At 41.4% G+C, this 24,152-nt stretch overlaps 1 protein-coding gene across 1 annotated transcript; it reads left to right on the top strand.

Moving 5' to 3' along the window:
- Positions 1–5,407: 5,407 nt before the first annotated feature.
- HJURP (Holliday junction recognition protein) lies at positions 5,408–23,005 on the top strand (the record flags this gene model as incomplete). Its single annotated transcript, XM_066621269.1, has 8 exons — positions 5,408–5,509; positions 7,733–7,799; positions 9,402–9,457; positions 11,301–11,328; positions 12,053–12,124; positions 14,381–14,472; positions 15,700–15,757; positions 21,600–23,005. Coding segments are annotated over exons 1-8 (1,881 nt in total), but the record flags the coding sequence as incomplete, so codon positions are not given.
- Positions 23,006–24,152: the final 1,147 nt, after the last annotated feature.

Here is a 24,152-nt window from a genome sequence, read left to right as displayed (position 1 = left end):
CAAAAGACCTCTCTCTGGTATGGTAAAAAAAATTAACCTTTTTTGAGAAGCTTTACATTGGTCATGCAGTACCATCATTTGGAGGAAATAATTAACACATCAGAAGAGGCATTTCAAAACATTGACTTTAGTAATCTGAGATTAATTTACATGTCTTTAAACAGAAATCTTGCTTCTTTGATTTGAAAGAAACCTGGCTCACGCAATCCTGACTCCCTACAGTTTATAAAAATACAAGCCTCTTATCAGAATAAATTGTAATCAGTTTGACAGTACTTTTATGAGACTGTACTTATACATGAGGTTTTGTCTAGAAAGCAATAACCACATTCCTACTTGAGAGTCATTGGGAAAAGGAAGCAAAACCTTTCAGGGTGGTGAACATTTAACTTGCCATTGAACTGCATTCCTGAGTCTTGGAAAACTAGCTGAGAATCTTGTTGTCTTGGCTACCTTCTACTGGGGCTGGCACCAGCTAGCAGGAGCCCCTGGGGCAAAGCCCTGCAATAGGTCCCCATGGCACTATCATGGGCACTCAGTGTACCTTGAGTACTACCATCAGTCTTCAGGGTTCAGCCAGACACAGGTGCCCTCTGATGGACTGAGAGCTACTGCTCAAGCTGGCCAATTCCCGATGCCACTCCTGCTTCAACTGGGCTTCACAAAAAGTACCCTAGAGTAGACACCATTTTTTATGCTTCACTCCTCAGTGGTTTGGTAGAGAATTGGAAGTCCTTAGTTCAGTGTTGTGAGCAGTAACAATTTCTGCTGATGCTACTCAGAAGGGAAAATGGAATCTTTTGCTAGACCAGGCTGGGTACTTATAGGTGGACTTACAGTCGATTTCAGTGCAATGCAAAAACAATAGCATTCTGTTTCATATTTGCTTGAGGAGGTCAGCTTTCATTTCACTGGCAGTTTTGCAAAAATGTGAAAATAAAATAAATAAGTGCAAACTCTTAAGTGAAATTCTTACTAAATAATGGTCATATGGCGTAATAAATATGTTATTGTGTATTTGTTGGTTAGTGAGAAACACAGAGCTGCTGGGAAGCAAAGCACACTTCCTTCTGAGATTTGGCAAGACTGGAAACAAAGTCTCATCTAAAATACTTGCAAAGTCTCAGTATCACTGGCTGAAAAAGTACTTCCAATCCCTCTTCCAAAGAATTAGCCCTGAACTGTGTTGCACATAGCTGAAGGATGAACAAATTTGTGCCATCTGTTGTCTCTTGCAAATGATCACACCTGATACATGAAAGGCAAAAGACCAATAGTCTACTGATTAAAATGTGGATGGTTATTTTTTCCCCCAGATTCACTTGAACTCTGTGTTTAGTTGCACATTAAATGTGCCATATCATCTGAAATTATTTTAGCAGTAGTTTGATCAATACAGCAGGCAGCTGGTGTATGCAACAAGTATCACTTGACATTATAAACACTCTTGACATTATAGCTTTGACATTTAGGTCTCTTACACCTTTCCCCCCCAAAATGCAATAATGGATGAGAACCTTTACCTTTTCCTGCTTGTTCAACACAGGTAGATTAATACATCAATGTCTGCCTCAGAATTTTTTCCAACTGAAGAACAAACCCCCCATGAAAAGGAAGGGGGTGCAAGCAAAGAAACTGAGATTGTGGAACTAAAATGTCTGTTCTGTTTAAATGAAATGGAGAGTGTGCAGCAGAGGGGCCTGCAAAACTTGCATTCATGATGAGGAAATCTTTGGGGCTTTCAGAATGTTTTTATTGTCCAAAAATAGTTTTGATTTGAATGATGACATGCAGAGCAGAGGTCGGTAATTTGAATAAAATCAAATTGTATTTGTAAGGTCTTTTGAAACTAGATAAGGGAAGAGGCACTGAAAGGGGGGGGAAAGGGCACACAATTTTTTAAAAATTGACAAGGACAAGGCAATGTTTGTTCCCTTACCTCGGAGTTGCATTGCTGTTACCTCAGTGCTGGAAAATTGGTTAGGATTGTGTCCTCGTTCCCAGATGTTTTCAGTGCAAACAAGTATGCCTCAGATACGCAGAGAAGCAGAGAACATTGTTGCTGAAGTGTGAAGTCTCAAAAACTATTACTGGAAAGTCTTTTAAAACCCAATTCTGCCCAGCCCACAGGTATACACATTTGATCCCTGTTGCGTACATGCAACGTTGGGCAGAAATGGCTTAACAGTGCGATCCTCTGCATGTCTACTCAGAAATAAGCTCCACCGTGTTTAATGAGACTTACTTCAACATAAGCATGTATAAGACTGCAGCGTGACAGACTGCAAATTCCATATGCAGAGACCAGAGAAGTCCTAGACTGAATCTGTCTTATAAAAATTGGGAAATCCTACTTAATCTAAGAAGCCTTCATTTAGTGAACACTATGGCGGTATTTTCCTTGATAGTGTTGCTCTCAAAACTTCTTTTTCTTTTCATGTTTTCATATTTTTGTATGTCATTATTTTCTGTTTAGAACAACTGAAAACTAGATAAGAATGATGGCACTGCCACCTGTTGAACACTCATTCATTCTTGTATTTCATAATCCAGTAACTTCATGTTGTTGTAAAGCTGAGTGAGAAATAAACTTATTATTCTCTATATGATGTTTCAGTAACTGAGGCTGCCTGTTAAGCACCTGCATGCTCTTTATTTAAACACAAAGGAAGAAGGATCTCAAAATCAGATGAAAAAATACATTGATTTAGTGCGGAATGGGAGTCTCCATGTCAACCAACACCCTCTTTTATGAGCACTTACTCTCTATAGAATCTTGTGACAATCTGCAAGTATTACATTCTTGATGCTTGTTAAGCCGTAAAAGCTACTGAACAATGCTTACCTCAGAAAGAGTCACAATCTATGTTTTCAAATTACAATTGCCTGTATCAGAGCCCAATCCTGTGGTTGGCGGCACAGCTCTGTGCCACCGACCAGTCGCTAACGTGCTATAGGGCACGTTCGCAGGACTCACTGCGGGGCTCCCGTCAGTGCTAGCCCAACGCCAGCCGGTGCTGGGCTAGAGCGGGGCAGTCACCCAGGTTCCGCGGCTCGGCAGTCTCCTGGACCGCAGAGCAGCAGAACGTGAGGTGGGGGCGTGGGGGAGGCCTGCAGGGGTGGGGAAGAGGCGTGCCGTGGAGCGGGTGGGAGCCACTTGCTAACCTAATGCTTTGTAACTCTTGAATAAGTTAAAAAAAATTCTAAGCCTTATGTTTATATATGTGAAGCAAGAAAGGTAAAAATATAATTTGTTCAATGTTGATGGAAAGCCAAATAAGGGCCCAATTCTATCCAACTTTCCAGCAGCAGTGCAGCCGCAATGCAGCCCCAAAGTAAGGGAACAAATGAGGAGGAGGATCTTCGGAGCTGAGCTCCGCAGGATCCAGGGTGGTGGTGGGCTGCATGCCCTACACGAGCGCCTTTTCCTTACAAGTGAAGTGAACCTTACAAGGTACCTTACAAGGTAAAGTGAGTAGCCCCATTGCACAGCTGCTTACTTTACTCGGGGGAAGGGGACGAACATCCCCTTCTCCAGAGGAGCCTCCCATGGTAGCGCGGGAGGCTCAAGATTCGGCAGCAGCCCTTTTTGGTGCCGCCAAACCTGGGCACTCCGGGTAGCTCAGGATTGGGCTGCCCATCAGAGAAGGTGAGTCCCCTCCCCTACATTCAAGCCTCTTTGTTGTGTCATGTTCTTGGTCTCGCTGCCAGGCAGCAGGTGTCCAGGAGTTCCTGCAAGTAACACCAGACCCCACCTCAAATACCACTGGTACTTGAGGTACTGGTGGTACCTGTATCACTGGTAGAGAAACACAACTCTAGGCCAGTGGTTCTCAAACTTTTAGCACCAGGACCTACTTTTTTGAATGAGAATCTGTCAGGACCCACCAAAAGTGATGTCATGACCTGAAGTGACATGATCAAGCAGGAACAATCCTAGGTTGCAATCCTACCCACACTTACCCAGGAGCAAGTTCCATTTACTATCATTGTTGAAAGTATATACATAGTAGCCTGTTAAAAGTACAAATCTGTAACAGTCCCCCAAATGCAATCACATACCATGGTCTAATCAGGTCTAATTTATTTTTAATATATTATTAAAAATATATTTAATACTGAAATGAATGGGGACCCACCTGAAATTGGCTAGCGACACATGCAGTGGGTCCCGACCCACAGTTTGGGAAACACTACTCTAGGCAGCAGGTGAGAAACACTGCCAAGTGTCCAGGGGTTCCTTCAAGTACCACCAGACACCACCTCAAGTACCACTGATGGTACCTGTACCACTGGTTGAGAAACACTTCTCTAGGAGAATTTCCCGTGGCAGGCAGGGGGTTGAACTAGATGATCTTGTAGGTCCCTTCCAACTCTATGATTCAAAAAAACCTGGATTCTGTACTCTGGTACATTGGTGCAGTACATTTTACAAGAACCCAAGGAAGGGTAAAATCACTTTCCCAGTTGTTTGCAATAACCTTTTTTACAATACTGACCTAATTTAATTAAATGTGCGTAATCCCATTTTATCACAATTTGCAAGCTGGTGATGGTGGGGTGTTGTGGTCTCACCCTGCCACAAGCATGGAATTGCACTGTTAAGCATGAGTGATAGCTAAAAGTGACCCTAGAAACTGGTTCCTGGCACAGTGCACGAGAGCATGTGATGAATAATGCATTGCAACTGAAGAGTTTTCAGAGCCACTATGTGCCTTTATGTACATTTCCCCTCCCCCATTGTATTCCTTTTTTTTCTATTATAGTTTTGCATTTTCTATTGTATATTGTATTTATTTATTTACTTTTACCTCTATAAATTGTAAGCTGCCATGGGCAACTGCTTTCCGCATAGGAAAGGCAGGACAGAAATATTTTAATTAATTAGTGCACTATATCTTGGCCAATCTAGGCTCCCAGCCATGCACTGTTTCCTGATAAAGACCCTCTTATGACCCTCCACCCACCTGCTCATTCATTCCCCATAAGGAACACAGAAGTGGAGAAACCAAAACTTTCCCATTGTGTTCTATGGGCCGCTCTTGCCCCCAGGAAAACTGTCTGGGCTTATAGGAATTCTGTGGTCAAAAACCTGAATAGATCATAGAGATTTTGAGATAGAAAGGCAGGAAGCGCCGCCTATGAAAACCAGCCAATCACGAGAAAGACTGGAACACCCGCCTCCCGATGCCTCTGAATGGACAGTTTGCAAAAAGCGACGTGAGAACGCACCTATCGGAGAGTGGGAAAGAAGACGAGCGCTCTGGACGGCGCTGGATTTGAATCGAGTGGTGGGAGCGGGGCCGGCTCTGATCAGGGCTGCGACCAGCCTTGAGGTGGGGGAGGGGAGCTCGGAACGGTCCAAGTCGATAAGGGGGGGTGTTTGAGGAGCGCGGCGTTAGGCGCTATGGACCCCCGGGAACCGGGAGGTGGTCGTGGCGGCATGGAGAGGCCCTTCAGGCGCAGCCGCCTCCGCTTCGCCTCCGCCATGAGCAGCATTATGGAAAAGGTGAGCCCCCCGCCTGTTGGAAGGAAGGGCCCCTTTGGGGTGGGGGGGAGGGAGTGAGGGCCCAGGTCTGGGGCAGGGCTGCTGGCCCATTCATGAAGCCAGCTGAGCTGGTCGCCTCAGGCAGCAGAGGGGCGGGGCACCCACTCCCACTTGCCTCTGATGCCCCTGTGCTAGGAAGGGGGGACCACAAGGGCAAGGGACCACTGGTCCTGCCCCTCCCAGGACCCCAGCTGTCCACCACCCACCCTGCTCTACCTCTTGTCTTCACAACAGCCCTGCGGGGTAGTAGCCTGAGGTAGTTGGACTTAGGAGCTGCAAGCCTCCTTCAGCCTTTTCTGTGCTGTGACTCCAAACCAGTATGAGGCTGGGGACCCTCCACTGGTCTAAGTAAGCCTAAAGTAGCGCTGCAAGGCTGTAAGCTATTTCTGTGCCATGACCCCAAACGAACCAGGATGAGGCTGGGCACCCACTGCTGGCCCTGCCCCTCCCAAGCCACCCACTCCTGCCCCCACCTCTTGTGTCTTCACAACAGCCCTGCAAGGTAGTAGCCTAAGGTAGTTGGCCTTAGGAGCTGCAAGGCATGATGATGATAAGAGGCTGTGCAGGATTATATCAAGAACTCTGTTCTGATAAAGCAATACTATACCATCAGTGGATTGGATCCAAGCCCTCTCTTGAACAGTCTTTGAAAGGTTGCTATGAAGCCCCTGAAATGAGGCTTCCCAACCCCATTGGCATTGCTACCCACAGGTTAAAGAACAATGAGCTAAAGCAGTGCTTCTCAACCAGTGGTACAGGAATCCACTGGTGGCACTTGAGGTGGTGTCTGGTGGCAATCGCAGGACCCCACACCCACCACCTGGCATTAAGACCAGCCATGTGATGAAACAAACAGCTTAGCTTGAAGGCTTAGCTTGGCAGTAAGAGCTCCAGTGCAGGATTTTTTCATGCTCTAAAAAGCCCTCCTGTTCATCCTTAACATCTTCCTGGTGTTTGCTGTGTTGCATCTGGCCTCCTAACCTGAAAGTGACTGGTGATGACATCATTACCAGTTACTTCTGATGGTGCTTCCAACAGGTGGACCATGCAAAGTGGTACAGTGGGGGACAAACCTGGAGGAACACTCAGTTAAAGCATTGACACCCAAGCCCAGAAATCTTTCTCTCCCCCACCCCCCATTCACTTTCTCTTTCTTGTCTAATCCAGGGAGGTTGGAGCAGAGGCTGGCACATCATTGGATAAGAGGGGGTAGCCTTTGGCACACTGCCTGAAGTTTCAAGAGGTGTTGGGGCAGCCCTGCTGGGAAGCACCCAGTACCCTGGCCTCTGAGCCTCTTCCTCCTCCATATTAGAAACCAGCACAAATGTGAATTTCATATCAGTGTCCTGTAAAAAATTTCTTCTGAATGTAATCCAAACCTTTTCAACCTTCCCACCTTCTTTCTTTAGTAGGTTTCATGAGCTTGACAGGTGGAGGTTCAATGGGTTGACTTGTTTAATGTATACTTTTTTAAAATCTTGAATTGATCATTTGTGTTTTGCATGTGGTTTGTAAGATATGAAAAATGTGTTACAAGAAATTCAGCAGGTAATATTCTTCCTTGTAATAAACAGCCAGTGATAAAGGGAGCTATAACTGCTGCATGTTACCTGTCAAGCAGCTTCTTAAGGGTTCACAAGTCCTGATGAGGGAGAGGGGAGTAGCTTTGTTTGGAAATGGCAGAAAATAAATGGGACCATTCAGATAGTTGTGCTGTTTGATTGCAGAAAGATTGTTTAAGGGTGGGTGAGGTGGTTCTTTCTTTTATTCCTTAAATCAGACTTGGTCACAAAATGAGGACCCAAAAGCCTCCGCCCTTCTTTTTGGGAGTGGTGGTTAGTCTGAGGAAAATGTTTAAATGCCCCCTTCCTCAGCGCCCATGCTTCAGTCAAATTCAGAGCGCCCCCATGGCTGCAATAATGTAAAGACAAACTCTGAAAGATTCAGTCATGGTTCATCTGCACTATATATTTTGACTCTAAATAATGTGAACAAACCTCATAGCAGATGAAGGCCAGTAAATGGGATATTCCTTGATCTGATGAAATCATCTAGCTAGCGCCTGACTGGAATTGTGATCTTTGTATAGTGTGTCTTACAGTTTTCATCTCAAAAATCTTTTTATTACTATAATTTTTGCAATTAGCTTTTTTGTAAAATTATTTTTCTATTTCTTTCACCTAGTACAACTTTCCCTTTGACAATGATCTGATTGTCTCTATTAAATCATTGACTTTTGAAACACCTAATGGTAAGTTCCCTTTAACTGGCTTTTATATTTTGTTCTATCTTGTTCCCTTAAAATCTATTCTGTATAGAGCTGTGTTTATAAAATAAACTGTGTAATAAATCAATAGCTGAGTCTGTCCACATAGAAATGTGGATGCTGTGTTTTATAAATAGAGGTTATTCAGTCTGAAAGTCTTATCAAGTATTACAGTGGGCCCTCAGTATCAACAGGGGATCCGTTCCAGGACCCCTCTCCCAAAAGGATACTGATTTCCACAGATAATGAAATACACTGGTGCTATATCTTTGAGAGGAGAGGAGCAAGAGAGTATCTAATAATGAGAAGGAGACGGAGGAATGGGTGAAATGCCAAGGAGGGAGGCTGGAGGGACTGGGTGCAGCAGCAAGTATCTTGGTAGACTGATAAAGGAAACCCTGTAACAAACAATGCTTTCATCCAAAAACATGCCAAAGTGTCCTGGAGATGAAAGAAAACGCAGGGATACATTCGTATTAGTTTAGTCCCCCAGCCACTGCCCCTCTGTTACCCTGCTATGTATTGTGCTACCTCCCCATCAATTTTTTCTTTTTGACACTGCCACTCTGGAAAGCAATCTCCTAGAACAGTGTTTCTCAAACTGTGAGTTGGGACCCACCAGGTAGGTTGTGAGCCAATTTCAGGTGGGTCCCCATACATTTCAATATCTTTAATATATTACACTTGATGCTACCATGATATGTGACTGCATTTGGGGAAATGTAACAGATCTGTACTTTTAACAGGCTACTATAATGATAGTATATGGGACTTACATCTGGGTAAGTTTGGGTAGGATTGTTAAAAATCTTCCTGCTTGATGATGTCACTTCTAGTCATGACATTAGTTCCAGTGGGTCCTGACAGGTTCTCATTCTAAAAAGTGGGTCCCGGTGCTAAAAGTTTGAGAACCACTGTAGACCAATTCTAGGACCACAACCCCTACTTCCCAGTGCTTGCACAATTTCCTAGGACATGTGTTGGAGGTAGATATTTTCAAAACTATTTCCCCAAGTACCCATCCCTTGCCATTCTCTAGATGTCTCACAAATATAGCTACCCTTACCCATAAGCAGATTTCTCTCCAATCCTAGCTATCATTTGTATCTCCAGGAGAAAGTTATCTGCGCACTTGAGGACATTGCACTGGGGCAGAATCTGAACTTCTGTAGGGGGAGAAGATGGTCCTTCCTGAAAGCAGTTCCAGGTTGTGGGTGGGGGGGGGGTGGTTAGGACACAAGCAGTGTGTTTTCTTATTCTTTTCCCAAATTTTGTAACTGGGATAACAAGATGGGAAGGAGGAAATATAGGTAGTTGCCTCTTTCATCACTCCTATCCCAAGCACAGCCTCTCCAGGAAGCAGAGGGAAGCATTCCATACCTTTCCTCAAGATTTCATTTAAAACTGCTGTTCCTTAAAGTAGCTTTTGGCCCTTGGATGTTAGTGTGCAAGACTTCACGTCTTGACTATCATTTTAGTTCCCATTGAAGTTCACTGTGATCATATGCTGACTCGGAAGTTACTTTTCTGAAAGTTCTACTTTGTTATGTGTGTGATATCCTTGTAATGATGTTTTGTCACTTCTAGGGCCAATGGTTTGGGGAGAAGAGACAAGTGATGAAATAACAAACGACTCTTACCAGGTATTCAGAAATATATAAAGTTTAATGAGTGTGTATTCATATTATGTAATTGTCAGACAAAGACATTTTTTACTTATTTTGACCAAGTTCAAAAATTTAGAAATATGTCTGAGAAAGTACTTGTATAGTTATAACAATAATATTTTTGGATGATGCATTGTCATAGTTTGAATTGAAGTAGGCAAATTGAAACCATGGATGCATAATTTTTAATGAAATTGAAGGATATATTTGCTTTCAATTTTACCCCAGAATTCTGGGCAAATGAACATGACAATCTAAAGCTGTGCATTTGTCCTTGGTGGTTGCTTGTTCTCTGTTCAGCAAAAATCTTATATTCTGGATGAAGCTTTGGTTGCTATATTCTGTTCTAATCACAGCACATCCCTTCTTATAGACTATGTTAGTGTCATGTTAGTGACATGCACTAGAAAGAAAAATGCCTGAATTGTCTCCCCATTATATGCACAGTGTACAAAGTTCTAGTAATTCAAAAGTGTTCTATTGAACTGTATTGTCAGTGCAGATACTTCCTACCTTTATTAGAAGTTACATCATTCTGGGGTCTTAAAGGACCCTACAGACCCTTTTCTTTACCTTTGGAAAACTTGTTCCTTGGGTGGCAGTTCACTAGGCCCTGCTGAGCTTCTGTGATTGGTCTACATCTGTGCCTTCTGTCACCCATTGACAATCACTTCTACACCTACCTGTACTGTTTCAAATGATTGATGCCTCCCCCCATCCACTCTACTGTTGCTAGCATAGGTGCATTAATATAAGGAAATACACCATATAAGGCAAGAATGTCATGGGGCACCAGAATCTAGGACATGCAGTGGTTCTAGTTTGCTCCAAAGCTAAATTGGAAACCAGATTCACAACATGGCTTTGAGTTCTAATTTGGAAGCAAGATATGGCTTCTGGTAACTATTTTACCTGAATAGTAATACATTTGAGGAACTGAAGCATGTATGGGAGGAGGGGGTGCATATTTCCTAGGCATGGCCCTAGTGGTCAAACAGCATTTTGACTGTGATAACTGAACCAGGATTATTGTGTGAATTCTGAACCTTTTGCCATTGTGCAGGCTAGTCACATTATGAATTACTGCAGTAAATCAAAATTGTTATGCATAGGAAATTACATAGTGATATACTTTTGCTTCATGAATAAAAATGCATATCAACATGTTTTAAAACTTTTCTTTTGTAGTCCTTCTCCCTTCCTGTCCTGAACCCAAAACTAATATTCTTTTCAGTACTTACCTGCTTCCAGATTATAATGTGCAGAAGGTTAAAGATCTAAGCCAGTGCTTCCCAAACTGTGCATTGCAGTGCATTCACAGAGGTGCCATGGGACTTCCCCAGTTGCCCCTCCTACTCCCTCAGCTGGGTGCCACTCTCCTGACTCTCACAAGATCCAAGATGACAATGCCCAAATCTTAAGATTTGGGTGTTGCCACCTTGAATCGCATGACATTTCATGAGATTCAAAATGGTGGTGCTCTGATGTGCCAGGAAGAAGAGGGTACAGGGTCGCCATGACCCACATAAGTTTGGGAACCACTGATCTAAGCTATATCATAATACTTAAAGCATGGACCAAAGTCAAGACAAGGAGCCTATGGGTAACGTTAATGATAGGTCACTATGTGTCAAGGGCCCCGAAAGTAGCAAATGTGTCCTGTTACTTGTCTTCAAGCTATGATCATTTCTGAATATGAAACTCTTTCAACCAAATATCCAATTAGTTCATCAGAAGAATAAATGAGCTCCAAGCTATTTCTGGTCCGTAGCACAAAGTTAATGAGAAACTGACACTTTAATTTTGTTTTGAATTACAGAATACTGTGCAATGTCAAGAAAATACAGGTATGGAAAGTGTTGGAAACTTTAGTAGCACCTCTAGCTTTTGTATGACTTAAAGTTTAAGCATTCCTTCTAGAGATTGTTCTAAGAGAGAATAACCTACATTACAAATATTGTAGCTAACAGAATCTTTATTTGGGCTAAGGATTCAGTGTCTTTTTGGCCTAAAATTATTTGATCGCCTGTATAGTAGTTTTGACTTGTATTTGCCCTTATAACAGAGGATAGCAGAGGTTCTCACATATTCAGCACCGGGACCCACTTTTCAGAATGAGAATCTGTTAGGACCCACCAGAAGTGATGTCTTGACCGGAAGTGACATCATTAAGCAGGAAAATTTGTAACAATTCTAGGCTGTAATCCTACCTACGCTTACCCAGGAATAAGTCCCATCGACTATCATTTTTAAAAGAATATACATAGTAGCTTGTTAAAAGTACAGGTCTGTAACATTTCTTCAAATGCAGTCACATACCTTGGTAGCATCAAGTCTATTATATTAAAAATCAAAATATTGAAATGAATGGGGAAATTGGCTTGTGACCCACCTAGTGGGTCCTGACCCACAGTTTGAGAAACACTGCCTTATATTAACCCATTTTTACCTGGCCCATAGGTTTACACATTTGGTTCCTGTTGCATATATGCAACAGGAAAGCCTTCCCCGGGTCTTCCAAAGCGTTATAAAGTATTAAAAATGTCACTTCTGGTTTCTCCATGAAACCAGAGTCCCATGAGCTTAATCTGAGCGTGGCAGAGTCCGCAGATGATGATGATGATGATGATAATAATAATACAGGTATTTATATACCACCTTTCTTGGTCGTCAGATTTCCCCTCAGACTTTATTCAAGGCGGTTTACATAGGCAGGCTATTTAAATCCCCGTAGGGATTTTTACAAATTGAAAAAGGTTCTATCTTTCAAGAACCACAACATTCCAGATGTTTCTTTCTGATCTGGTTTCACATTCTGGCCTCCATCCTCCCACGCTCAGAGCAGATGGAATAACTTGGCTCAGCTTGTCAGCTGCTTCAAGGTCGCACGGTGCCGGTGGCCTCGAACTGGGGACCTGTGGATGTTATCTTCAGGCAAACGGAGGCTCTGCCCTCTAAACCAGACCTCCTGCCAGACCTCCTGCCAGATACATGTCTGCATCCTCTGCTGAGCTCAGAGAACCCTCTGGAGTGGACCTCCCCTCAGCTCCAGATGGTGGGGGGACGGAGGGACAGGCATTCCCTATATCTGCGGTTTTAGATAACTGCAAGTGGTTCTGGAACAGAACCCCCATGGATACAGGGGCACACCTGTAGTTAGATGTTTTGCTAAATGTGTGTGATCCCTTGTAGTTTTGCTGTTTTTATGCATGAGAACTTAAATCTCCTTAATGTTTGGTTTGTTTTAAAGAAACTTTTAAGGAAATTTGTTGCTGTGTGTATTTCTTGTGAGAGAACCGAAAGTAGTACACTAAGCTAATCTAGTGTCTAGGCCTAAATTGACCATTTGCAAGTCATTCAGAGTGTCTTGGAATGCAGACTGGCTAATTAAGGTCTTGGAAATAGAGGAGTGATCTGCATAAGAATTCCTCTGTGTAGCAAGGGAGGGAAGGAACTGACAGGAAGAGTTGCTGGCTGTGGAGGAAGCCAGGCGTATAGACACAGACTAGAGAGAAGCGCACATTTGATTTTTCACCTAAATAAGCTTTAATAAAAAAATTGATGGCCTTGGCCCATAGAGATGAGAGTGTTACAAAAGGTATGAGCTATTGTACTCAACCTGACCCACCTGTGTTACAAGCCTTGAGCCCTAGATGTTGCTGTGCTATAAAATTCCTAAGTTAGGGCCAAATCCTATCCAGTTTTCCAATGCCAGTGTAGCTGTGCCAATGGGGTGTGCACTGCATCCTGTGGTGGGGCAGCAGTCACAGAGACCTCTTCCCTTACTTTGGGGATGCATTGTGGCTGCACCAGTGCTGGAAAGTTGGATAGAGTTGGAGCCTTATTTGGCTTTCCATCAACACTGAATGAATTATATTTTTACCTCTCTTGCTTCACATATATAAACGTAAGGCTTAGAATTTTTTTTACTTATTCAAAAGCTACAAAGCATTAGATTAGCAAGCAGCTAAGTTTATATTCTTTACGTGTAGCAAAAGCTAAAGATTTCCTGTGGCAGTTGCCAAAAGTGGTTTTTGTGGGTATATTCATGTACATCCCAATTTATGCAGATATATTCCAAGTAAGGGAGTGAGTGCTCACATGGAGCAAATGTAGCTGGTTTTCAGATACAAGAACATACAAAGAGCCTTGCTTTTGGATCAGGCCAAGAGCCCATCTTATCCAGCTTCCTGTATCTCACAATGGCATTCGGAGATGGCCTACGTCTTAAACTCAGAGGTTGCATGTAGACATCATGGCTTGTAATCTGTGATGGGCTTTTCCTCCACACATCTGTCCAAAATCCTTTTAAAGGCATGTATGCTGGGTGCCATCACCACATCCTGCAGCAAGGAGTTCCACAGATTAACATTAACAGTATTTATATACCGCTTTTCAGCTAAAAGTTCACAAAGCGGTTTACAGAGAAAAATCAAATAACTAAATGGCTCCCTGTCCCAAAAGGGCTCACAATCTAAAAAGATGCAAATGAATACCAGCAGACAGCCACTAGAACAGACAGTACTGGGGTGAGGTGGGCCAGTTACTCTCCCCCTGCTAAAAAAAGGAGCACCCACTTGAAAAAGTGCCTCTTACCCAATTAGCAGATTAATTACACACGGGGTTGAAAATTTCCTTTTATCTGTTCTAACTCAGTTTTAGTGGATGTCTTCTGATTCTTTTGTGTGAGGCGGAAAGGAACTTCCGTGTATCCATAAGAAGACTGAAGGCCCATCTCGTCCAGCTTCCTGTATCTCATACTGACCTGCCAGATGCTTCAGGGAGCACACAAGACAATAAGACACCTGTACTGTGTGGCCCTCCCTTGCATCTGGCATTCAGTGGTAGCCTACTTCTAAAGCTCTACCCAAGCATAATTACTTTGTTTTTATCTGCCAGTAAATTCTAATGAAGAATTGCCTGTTTTTAATGAAGAAATCCAACAGTGTCAGGTGTCTGACTTCGAGAATGAAGACTATGAGGAATATCAGGTATGAAGTAAAAAATTTTAGGGATGGGCAAAATGAGCTTTCGTTCCTCAGCTGCAAGTGAAGGATCCATGATACCAGCAAGGGTTAATGTTTCTAGTTCAAGATACTCCATTCCTTGTTTCCTCTCCTAACACCATTTCGCATGCTAGGAATCAAATTATCTAAGCCAAGCCAGTTGTCTACCTATTCCTCAATTTTTACAATAATTTTTCTTGTTAATAAACCTGTATGTTACGGGTTTTCAGCAATTTGTGGCATAGCATGGAGGGTTGCTATTTAATCTGAGAGAGATCCCATGCTTATCCCTGTGTAGGAATGATATAATTTTTATTATATAGCACTTTCTGAGTGTGCAAAGTGCTGCTTATAACAACTCTGCCAGGTAAGTAGTAGTATTCCCATATTTTAGCTGGAAAGCATAGATTGAAGAGGAGTGATTTCCTAAGTGAGAATTTATAGTAGAGGCTAGATTTGAACTGGGTAAGTTCTGATTCACAGTTCAGTCTTTTAGCTGCTGCTTGCCATGAGCTCTTAAAAATATCTGTAAAGAAGTTTTACATAGGATGAGTTATTTTCTTTCCTGAAGCTGTGTTTGATTCTGATTTGTAATAGATAATCTGGAAATTGCTGAAGTTCCTATGTATCATTGCCATGCTCTTATAATAAGCTGAAAATCTTTCTTTAGGTGCATATGACATCATTAGAAGCTACTCTTTGTTAAACCAAAAATAAAAAATGCAGAGTATTGGATATTTCTTTGAGATGTTGTCAAAAACACGACATCAAGCTATTGTGATGTTGTCTCTTGCAGCTATGTGTAAATTTTAGTTCATATTCCAGTGGTCTCATTAGATTAGGAAACTATGCCTACAGCGATTTCTTTCCTGTTCAGGGTATAATCTCTGTACAACCTTGCATGTGTGTGGTCTTTATAGAAAAATTTGTTTGATGGCCGCATACCTTTTTAGGTTTTTGTTAGGAACACAATGTTTGCTGCTGGTTTCTAAAGCTTTTTGTATCTTTTATTTGACTTCTAACATCAAATAGTTACGTCTTTCTTGTGTTCAGAAGCAAACCTGATATAGTGATTATAATTGGCCACAATAGATTTTTATGCATTTTTCTACTATGATTTGCTTATACTCTAGTCTATACTTCTTTAGCTCTAATATTAAATGTGATTATCTAGTCTAATCTAATATTTTGGTTTTTGGGGACTTTTCAAAGTCATCTGAGGAAGAACAGTTCACAAATTCCTATGGAGAGAATCAACTTGAATTCTCAGGTAAGGCAAACTAGGGGGAAAACCATGTACTTCAGAAAATATGTGTAGTGCTTATCTAAGCAGTCCTGCCTCTGGATGACATGCAAAGGAGTGACTAAATTTAAAAATATAAATACTCAGTATAGAAATAATATGTTTAGCTTCCCTAATTCCTTCTGGAAATACTGGGTGAATGGCAACCCACTAGAAATTTCTCTAAAGTCTTTATTAATCTTTATGACACTTTGTATATATCAGCTTCTTAAGGCTGACATCCTTACAGTTACAAGGGAATAAGCCTCAATTGTATTGTTTTGTGAACTTTGTAAAACTTAATGTTTATGGAAACATACATAGAATTGTACTGAGTGTCATTTCTTCTGTTACTTCAAGTACTGCTCTTGTTGAGCAAATAGCCAGGATTTTCTTTAGCAGTTTTCTACTAAGTGCAACACCTAATACAGTAATACTGAAATTTGATGGATTCCATGAGCTGCACAAAGTTGGTAATCAGAACTATTTCAATTATCCATCCTATCATTTACCCAGTCTTGCCTCATTGCCACCTAATAATCTTCTATGCACTCTTCTTTTAAATAACCATTGTATTAGAAAGTTTCAACCTCATGGAATGCTATTGGCCCTTACTTAGTAAGTACATTTTCACAGAATAAGCAAGCCTGACTTGCAGCATCCTCTAATCTTTGAAACTTTCATCTGGCCGCTCTTCTGTTTGTTGTACGTTCATGGTCCCACTCATGTCCTGAATCCCATTGCTCTACCCTTAGGGTGTAAAGGTGTGACAATGTTTTTTAACATTTCTTGTAGTGGCTAATTGGTAGAGGTTTGTGGGGGTTTTTTGTTAAAAACAGAAACACCATTTTGTGTTTGAAATATCCAAATAAAAGCACAACACCATTGTGATGAAATAGTTACAGTTGTGATTTCTGGGATAATTTTCCTTCCCGTTCTGAGGTAATTCACTATCCCTTCAATTTCTCTCCAATTCTGAAGTGTTCAGGTTTGATGGGGAGTTGGCCAGTTGGAGAACTGGGGAGGCAGGGCCAGATCAGAACCCATTAGGCTATATGTGAAGTTTTGATTTTTTTTTTTTTGCCCCAATGTGTGTTACTTTACACTTACTTACATTGAAACACATCTGCCATTTTGCTGCCCATTCTCCCAGTTTGGAGAGATCCTTCTGGAGCTCCTCACAATCCCTTCTGGTCTTTACCACTTGAAGAGTTTAGTGTCATCCACAAACTTAGCCACTTTGCTGCTTAACTCTGTCTCCAGGTCATTTATGAACAGGTTGTAAAGCACCAGGACCAATACTTGAGGCACACTGCTTTTCACCTCTCTCCATTGTGAAAATTGCCTATTGACACCCACTCTCTGTTTCACCCATTGACACCCACTCTGTTTCCTGGTCCTCAACCAGTTCCTAATCCAAGTGAGGACCTGCTGTCTTATTCCCTGTCTGGCGTTTTCTCAGCAGCCTTTGGTGAGGGACCATGTCAAATGCCTTCTGAAATTCCAGGTATATAATATCCTCATGACTATTGACCTTTTCAAAGAATTCTAAAAGGTTTGTGAGGCATGACTTGCCTTTACAGAAGCCATGCTGGTTCTCCATTAGCAAGGCTTATTCATCTATGTGTTTTAAGATTTTATCTTTGAGGCATTCCACTATCTTACCTGGAACAGATGTTAAGCTGGAGCTGACTGGTTAATAGTTTCCCAGTTCCCCTCTCCTTTCTTTTTTAAAGATCAGCATGACATTTGCTATCCTCCAATCCTCTGGCACCATTGCTATTTTAAGGCACAAGTTACATATTTTAGTCAAGAGATCAGCAACTTCATTCTTCAGTTCTTTAATAACCATGCCATCAGGGCCTGGTGACTTATTGATCTTTAATTTGTCAGTTAGGTCTGAAATATCTTTTTTAACCTCTATCTGACTTGGAGCCCAATCCTGTGCTTGGCGGCACGGCTTCGTGCCTTACGGCATGTTTGCGAGCCTCTCCGCCGGGCTCCTGTCCTTGGTAGCCTAGCGCCAGCCGGTGCTCATGGACCGCCGAGCCGCGGCACAGTAAGCAGGGCGGGGAGGAGGCATTCCGGGGGGGCGAAGAGAGGGCAGGGGGAGGCGTGACACAGGGAGGGGGCAGGCTGGAGGCGTGCCAGGGGAAGGGAGGGAGGTGTGTCCACAGAGCTCCACTCCGCAGGATCTAAGGTGCTCATGGAGGGCTCAGCACCCTACACGAGTGCCTTTACCTTACTGCTGACCTTTTGGTCGGCAGTAAAGTGAGTAGCCCCATTGTGGGCACCTCCCGCGGTAGCCTGGGACGCGCAGGATCAGGCGGCAGCCATTCTCAGTGCCACCAAGCCTGGGCACCCTGGGCAGCTCAGGATTGGGCTGCCCATCAGGATGGGCTGTTTGGGCAGTGGTATCTTTCCAAGGTCTTCTGCTGTGTAGACTGAGGTAGAGAAATTTAACAAGTTCTTTGCCATCTCCAAGTCTTATCTTTCTGCCTTTCAAATCACAAAATCTGTGGGGAAAAATAAAACAATTTTCCAGCACCCCTACTAATTGGTTAGAGACAGCGTGTGGTCAACAAACCATAGAAACATTTGGTATTGATATTGTCAATCTGCAGCTCATGCTAGTGATGTGTTGAATAAATCAACAGGGATAAAATTATTTCCTTTGGTAATGCATAATATTGCATAATTAACAATTGTAGAGGATTATTTTTGTCATATGTTGCTATGTAATATAGTTTTGCCCTATAAATAGCTTTGTAAACTTCGTTGTTGAAAAGCAGTATATAAATGCTTTTGTTATTGCTTTAATAGTCTTGTATAAATATAGCTTAATTGTCATGGTTATGCTGATTGAACATATTTTTAATCTAATTTTAAACTTTAGATCATAAAAGCCATAGTGATTTGGCATCCATTAAAAGACATTTGGAAAACATACATATCAAGGTAACACTTTAAATATTAATGAGAATTTTGCTTGCAATATCTGGGCATTTGAAAACTCGGAAAAACCTTTTATTTTTGCAGAAATAAGAAATAGAAGAGAGAGGCTGTGATCTTATGCACAGTTTCCTGAGAGTAAACCCCACTGAATGGGACTTACTTCTGTGTAGATAAGCATAAGATTGTGCTTACAGACTAGGTAAAAATATGATGCAGGTATATAAGGAGAAACTTGGAGCACAAACTCCACTGACTTCAGGAGTTTTTCTTTCTGAACATTCAGCAGGTGCTTTATATATGTGTGGTTGTAGCTTGTATTCATAGGACCCTATATGACAATGCGCTTTCTTAAAAGCTGTGCATCTCCATCAAACTCTGCTCCGCAATATAGAGCTTACTCTGTGCATTGTGTGTAGCCATCACAGAATATGATTAGCATTGCCAGTAGCTAAGTGTGAGATTTTAAGAAGTTCTTCTTATACCTGGACCATAATTCAGTGACCAGGTTTTATCCAATGTATATAAACAGAGGTATAACCAAGAGTCCTGTTTGTTGCTACCTGTAGGAAGTACTGTAGTGTCTAGTTTTTGAAAGGTATGAGTAACTGTCAAAAATGCTAGGTGAAAGTATAATTCTTCACTAAGCTCCAAAACAGTACACTTTTGTATACTCAAAGTTTTCCCCATCAAGGGTGGTTTTCCCCACCTTCAGGCAAGTACGAAGGGATTGTCTCATTGCTAATCGGTGAGACATTCCAAACACATAAATGGATCTTAACAATCTTCACAAGGTCTTAACAGTTACCTTAATAACCACTAAATCTTAATAGTCTAAGTATTTGGAGTCTGTACAGTTTGCTGTTGTAATAATAATTCTCTGTTCAAAGTAAAATTATTGGAAGTATAATTAGACCATATTCAGTTCTAGCATATTCTTGCTAAAAGTGACTATTTTATTGTCTATCACTATGTATAATATTTTTCTCTGACTTTTTAAAAAGGAGACTATACCTCTTGCATTTTTTGAGAGACCTACAAAGAATAAATGCAGAGTTGAAATGGACATTCTGTTGGAGGATGGTGCCATGTCTCTTCCAAAATTGCTTAAGGTAATGTAACTGTTCAGCTTATTGTGTAATGAAATTTTCAGTGTATAGCAGGGCAGGGTCTCCAAACTGGAAACTGCTGTGTCCTGAAAAAGCCCTCCCTGTCCTGAGTGGTGCTGACTGTTCGGCTGCAATGCTGCATTTCTTTCAAGCTGATCTGGGCACAGGGGTGCAGAATGGTAAGCTCCCCTCACAGGGCAGGGGGGAGGGAAGTGCTTCTTCCAAACCCTAGATCGAGCCCGTGTGGTTAGGAAAGCCCTGGTGTATAGTAATGCATATGAGTCCAGATTTCTGTGTGCACGTGTTCAGATTTTGTTTGCAGAGTTCTAGCACACACAAACTTTTTTTAATGGAGGTGTATTGTATTACCTTCACATGTATTTCCAGTGGATACATAGACCATGGATTGTGTCCTTACCCAGGATGTGTCTCACCCATAACCTGAAAATCCACTGCTGGCTGTTGGGAGCAATATGTGATGCAGCCCAGGGGGTTGCTGAGTGAGGGGGAAAATTGTGTGAACCACCACCCTTGTGTGTACAAAAATGCTTTTTCAACAAATCAAGTTTAGGTTACAACCCCTGTTCTCTATTTGCCCTGAGACTAATGGTTCATACACTGGAATGTGTGTGCCTTTAAGATGTTATGAAATTGGAGCGGCTGCTAACCTAGGCTGCATTTCGGACTTCGCTTTTGTGCTTCGGCCCTATTGATTTAAATGGGAATTTAAAATGTAGCTAATATTTTGCTCTAAATGTATTAAGTGGCATTCTTTCTAGATTTGGCAAGCATCCAGTAGAAAGTGCATTTCAAATCAGAAGTGCTGTGACAATGAAGTCTAATGTCTTTCTGTGAATCCTCAGTCTCTGTTTGTTAACTACTTTGGTTTTTTGGGGCTTAGGTTACAAGGACAAAACAAAATAATTTTCACCAAGAGTCTCCTCTGCATTTACTGGAGGGTGAATCCTTAGCTGGTAAGCACAACAACAAACCATAGTCGATGGATTAGTTAGGCAAGAAAAAGGGAAGAAAAGGTCAAAGAAGTTTGACCTAGAAGTCATAAAATGAACATTCTTCTAAGTGGTTGGCTATGGTACACATCTATTTAATACAGTAATACAAATCTAAGCATTCTTTGTGACCCATGCTAGAACATTACTTGATCAAAAAATTTGAGAAATTTATATCCTGCCTTTCCCATGCCAAAGCAAATGCCCAAAAGCGCCTTACAAAACTCCATAGCAGAGTACAAATGAGTTTTTAAAACAATTATTCTATAGGCAGCTCCTAGAAGCCTTCTATTCCAGATGGAATCCTTCATGGCATGGTCATGATATCTGGCATCTGGGTATGCATTCTGAGCTTCCAGCAGGAGCTGTTTCAAGTCAGCCAAGCTGTAAACAGCAACTCCTCATGGCTCTGTTTCATGACAGCTTTTTCAGCTTTTCAGTGGTGTAGCTAGAGCATTTGACACGCAGGGCCCATAAATTTTTGACACCTCCCCCACATCTAACAGTTCCACTTTCACCTGTACAGATGCCCCTAACATTATAGTGAGTGGGAAGCAGTTTCTTGACAATTTTTTTCTGGAGTATGTTAGCTTAGTCAGCCATGTAATGTTCCAGATTTGTCTAAAGCAGTCAAGAGGGTAATGGTGCTGTAGCCTTTTTCTGTGATACACACTCTTGAAGTCGTTACTAAGTTTATTAGTAACACATTGAGTTTTAAAAGATACAGCTCGCTACTTATACTTTATTTTGTCTGTTTAGATCACCATTCTGTGGTCTTGAGGAAGGAAGCGCAATCAAGCAATGGGTATTCTGCACCTAAATCTCTGCGCTTGTACAATGCTGCTGTTCAAGTTTTAGCACCTCTTACGACTGGATCTGGAAATCAGTCCCTCTGGAGCAATAATGAAACTGCTCATAGTAGCTTTTTGGAAATGTACGAGTCTGCCAATGAACAATGTTCTTGGAATAATGTCACAATAGCAGACTTGTATCCAGGAATGGTGAGAGCACTTAGCAGACTGATGACCAAAGCATCTCATAGAGCATCTTCCGGTTCACTAATCAAAAGATACAGGCATGGACACTGGCAGCCTAAGCTTGGTTGTCTTAATATCTCTACAGAGAGAATAAGGAAGTTCAGGCCATTAAAAATGAAAACTAGTTTGACAGTTACAAAAGATCATAGAAAAAGGGGTAAGTTGCCCATGGTGTGTAATGGAAGTAATAGTCCTCTTGATGATGGCAATTCTCAGATGCAATGTTCAGTAGATAGAATGGAAGTCGACCCTTCTGACACTGTGGAAGATGGTTCATATATTGAAAGAATTGGAGCAGAAGCTGCGGAGACTATCATTTTTCCTAATAATATTTCTACAGAAGAAACGTTTCTGGTCAAAAGTTCATCATGCATCCCTTCATCTTCAAACTGTGTAAGAAAGGGTCAGTCTTCTGAAAAAAACTCATCTGCAGTATGGATGGGAGATTCCAAATTAACATTGCTTCCAGCAGTTGAAGATAAAAGTGGAGAAATGAACACTCTATCCGTCAAGGCCGCATCGTGTTTAAAGTTGTCTTTGAATAGTAGTACCAGCTCTTACTTGCAAAATACGAAGTCTTCTCCGGTAACAACTTCAAATGGATTACTGGGCAACCATGAAATTAAAATTTTCAGCACAACTATCGCACTGCAACGGAGTCATTCATTATCATCACTCTCTTTTACTCGGAGTCCCATAAAAGCTAGCCAGAAATGTGATGACGCATTTGAAAAAATGTACAAGGAATTATGTTCTCCAAAAGTTCAGAAACCACTTGCGCTTCCAAATACATACACAAGTCCAAGGAAGTCTGTTTTGAAAAACCATTCCTCAACTTTGCACCTGAAATCTAATGAAATGTTTGACAATATTTATCAGAAGATACGTTCTGGCAAGTTTCCAAAAATTCCTACATTTCTGAGAGCTGCAAACTTAAAAAAATATGAAGGAATACAAATGTCTGAAACAGTAAATGCTCTTGTAAATTCTCCCATAAGAACTCTCCCTGCAGTTGCCAGAATTAAAAGAGCAGCAAATTTCTGCAATGAAGATGTTCAAACTTCACCCATAAAAAGATTAAAAAATGTATCTGAGAACTCTTCTAGAGAATGTCAGAAACCACCTTATTGGCAAAAAATGAATCTGCAGAAAACTGACATGACTTTTACACTGCATACACCTCACCTGGTGAGTAACTTAGATTGTCATGGAGTTGTTCGTTCCGTGACAAAAATCCAAACATGAGAATGTTCATGAGTTACCCAGGCTTTAATTCTGTGCACACTTACTTGGGATTACAACTTTGAACCAATAGGGTTTAGTAACCACGCATGGGCTTAGGCTGTAAGTGTGCCAGTTAGTCCTTTGTAAAGAAATGTGTGAATTATGGCCTCCAAAAAGTGCTATAGAATGGCTCTGGTATTTGGATATTAGTACATGAATTGAAAATAAACATCACCCAAGTGTTGGCTTGCAACTATGTAACTGTAAATAACTTAGCAGATGTGTAGCAGCAGCAGGAGAAAGAAATATTTGGGTTTTTGGGAGGCACAAAGGTCTGTCCTGCCAAGGAGGGGATGGAGAAGTTTATTTTTTTAAGTTTTTGGAGTGCACAAAGTATATACCAGCATTATTCTAGTATAAAGAAATACCAAGTGAGAAAAGGAAATATAAGTTTATCTACACTGATCTGAATAACCTTTTGGAAACCAGAAATTCAGGAGGTGTAACTGTATTGCTTTAATATCTGAACACTCTAATTTTTAGGATTCTGGATTTTGTGATTCTTCAAATTGCAAAGTTCTGGTTGCTCCAAGCACTCACATGCAAGGTAAGTTATAAAGATGATAAAGTGACACTGCTGTGTAGGTATTGTCCAAAAGTTAAGCAGTTCTTCTGACAATCTGACAATGGTGACCATTCCATGCAGCATTTTGCTAAAGGTCATGGGAGTTATGTTCATTCTGAGTGCTCTTAAGATGCTGAGTACCATGCTTTAAATGATCTAGGAGAGAAACCAATTAAATTCAAGTTTTCACTGTACAGTTCGTATGTCTTGAACAAGCAAGCATACTAACTGGTTGTAATAACAATTAAAACAAAATTCTTGTCTTAAGTAGATCATTCTATAGTGCAAAACACAAGGTGGGTAATCTTGAAATAAATGGATTTCTACATGACTCTACATACATGCAAATATACTTTCCAATACAAAATGCCAGAACTTTTCAGAAGCATAGGCTGGTAGTTTCTAGGCAAAACTGTTTCTCCCTAG

The sequence above is a fragment of the Tiliqua scincoides genome, chromosome 3 (assembly GCF_035046505.1).
Source record: "Tiliqua scincoides isolate rTilSci1 chromosome 3, rTilSci1.hap2, whole genome shotgun sequence".
In the NCBI taxonomy this organism is placed as follows: domain Eukaryota; kingdom Metazoa; phylum Chordata; class Lepidosauria; order Squamata; family Scincidae; genus Tiliqua; species Tiliqua scincoides.
Note: the sequence above shows the minus strand (reverse complement) of the source record. Positions and strands in the feature narration are given on the sequence as shown.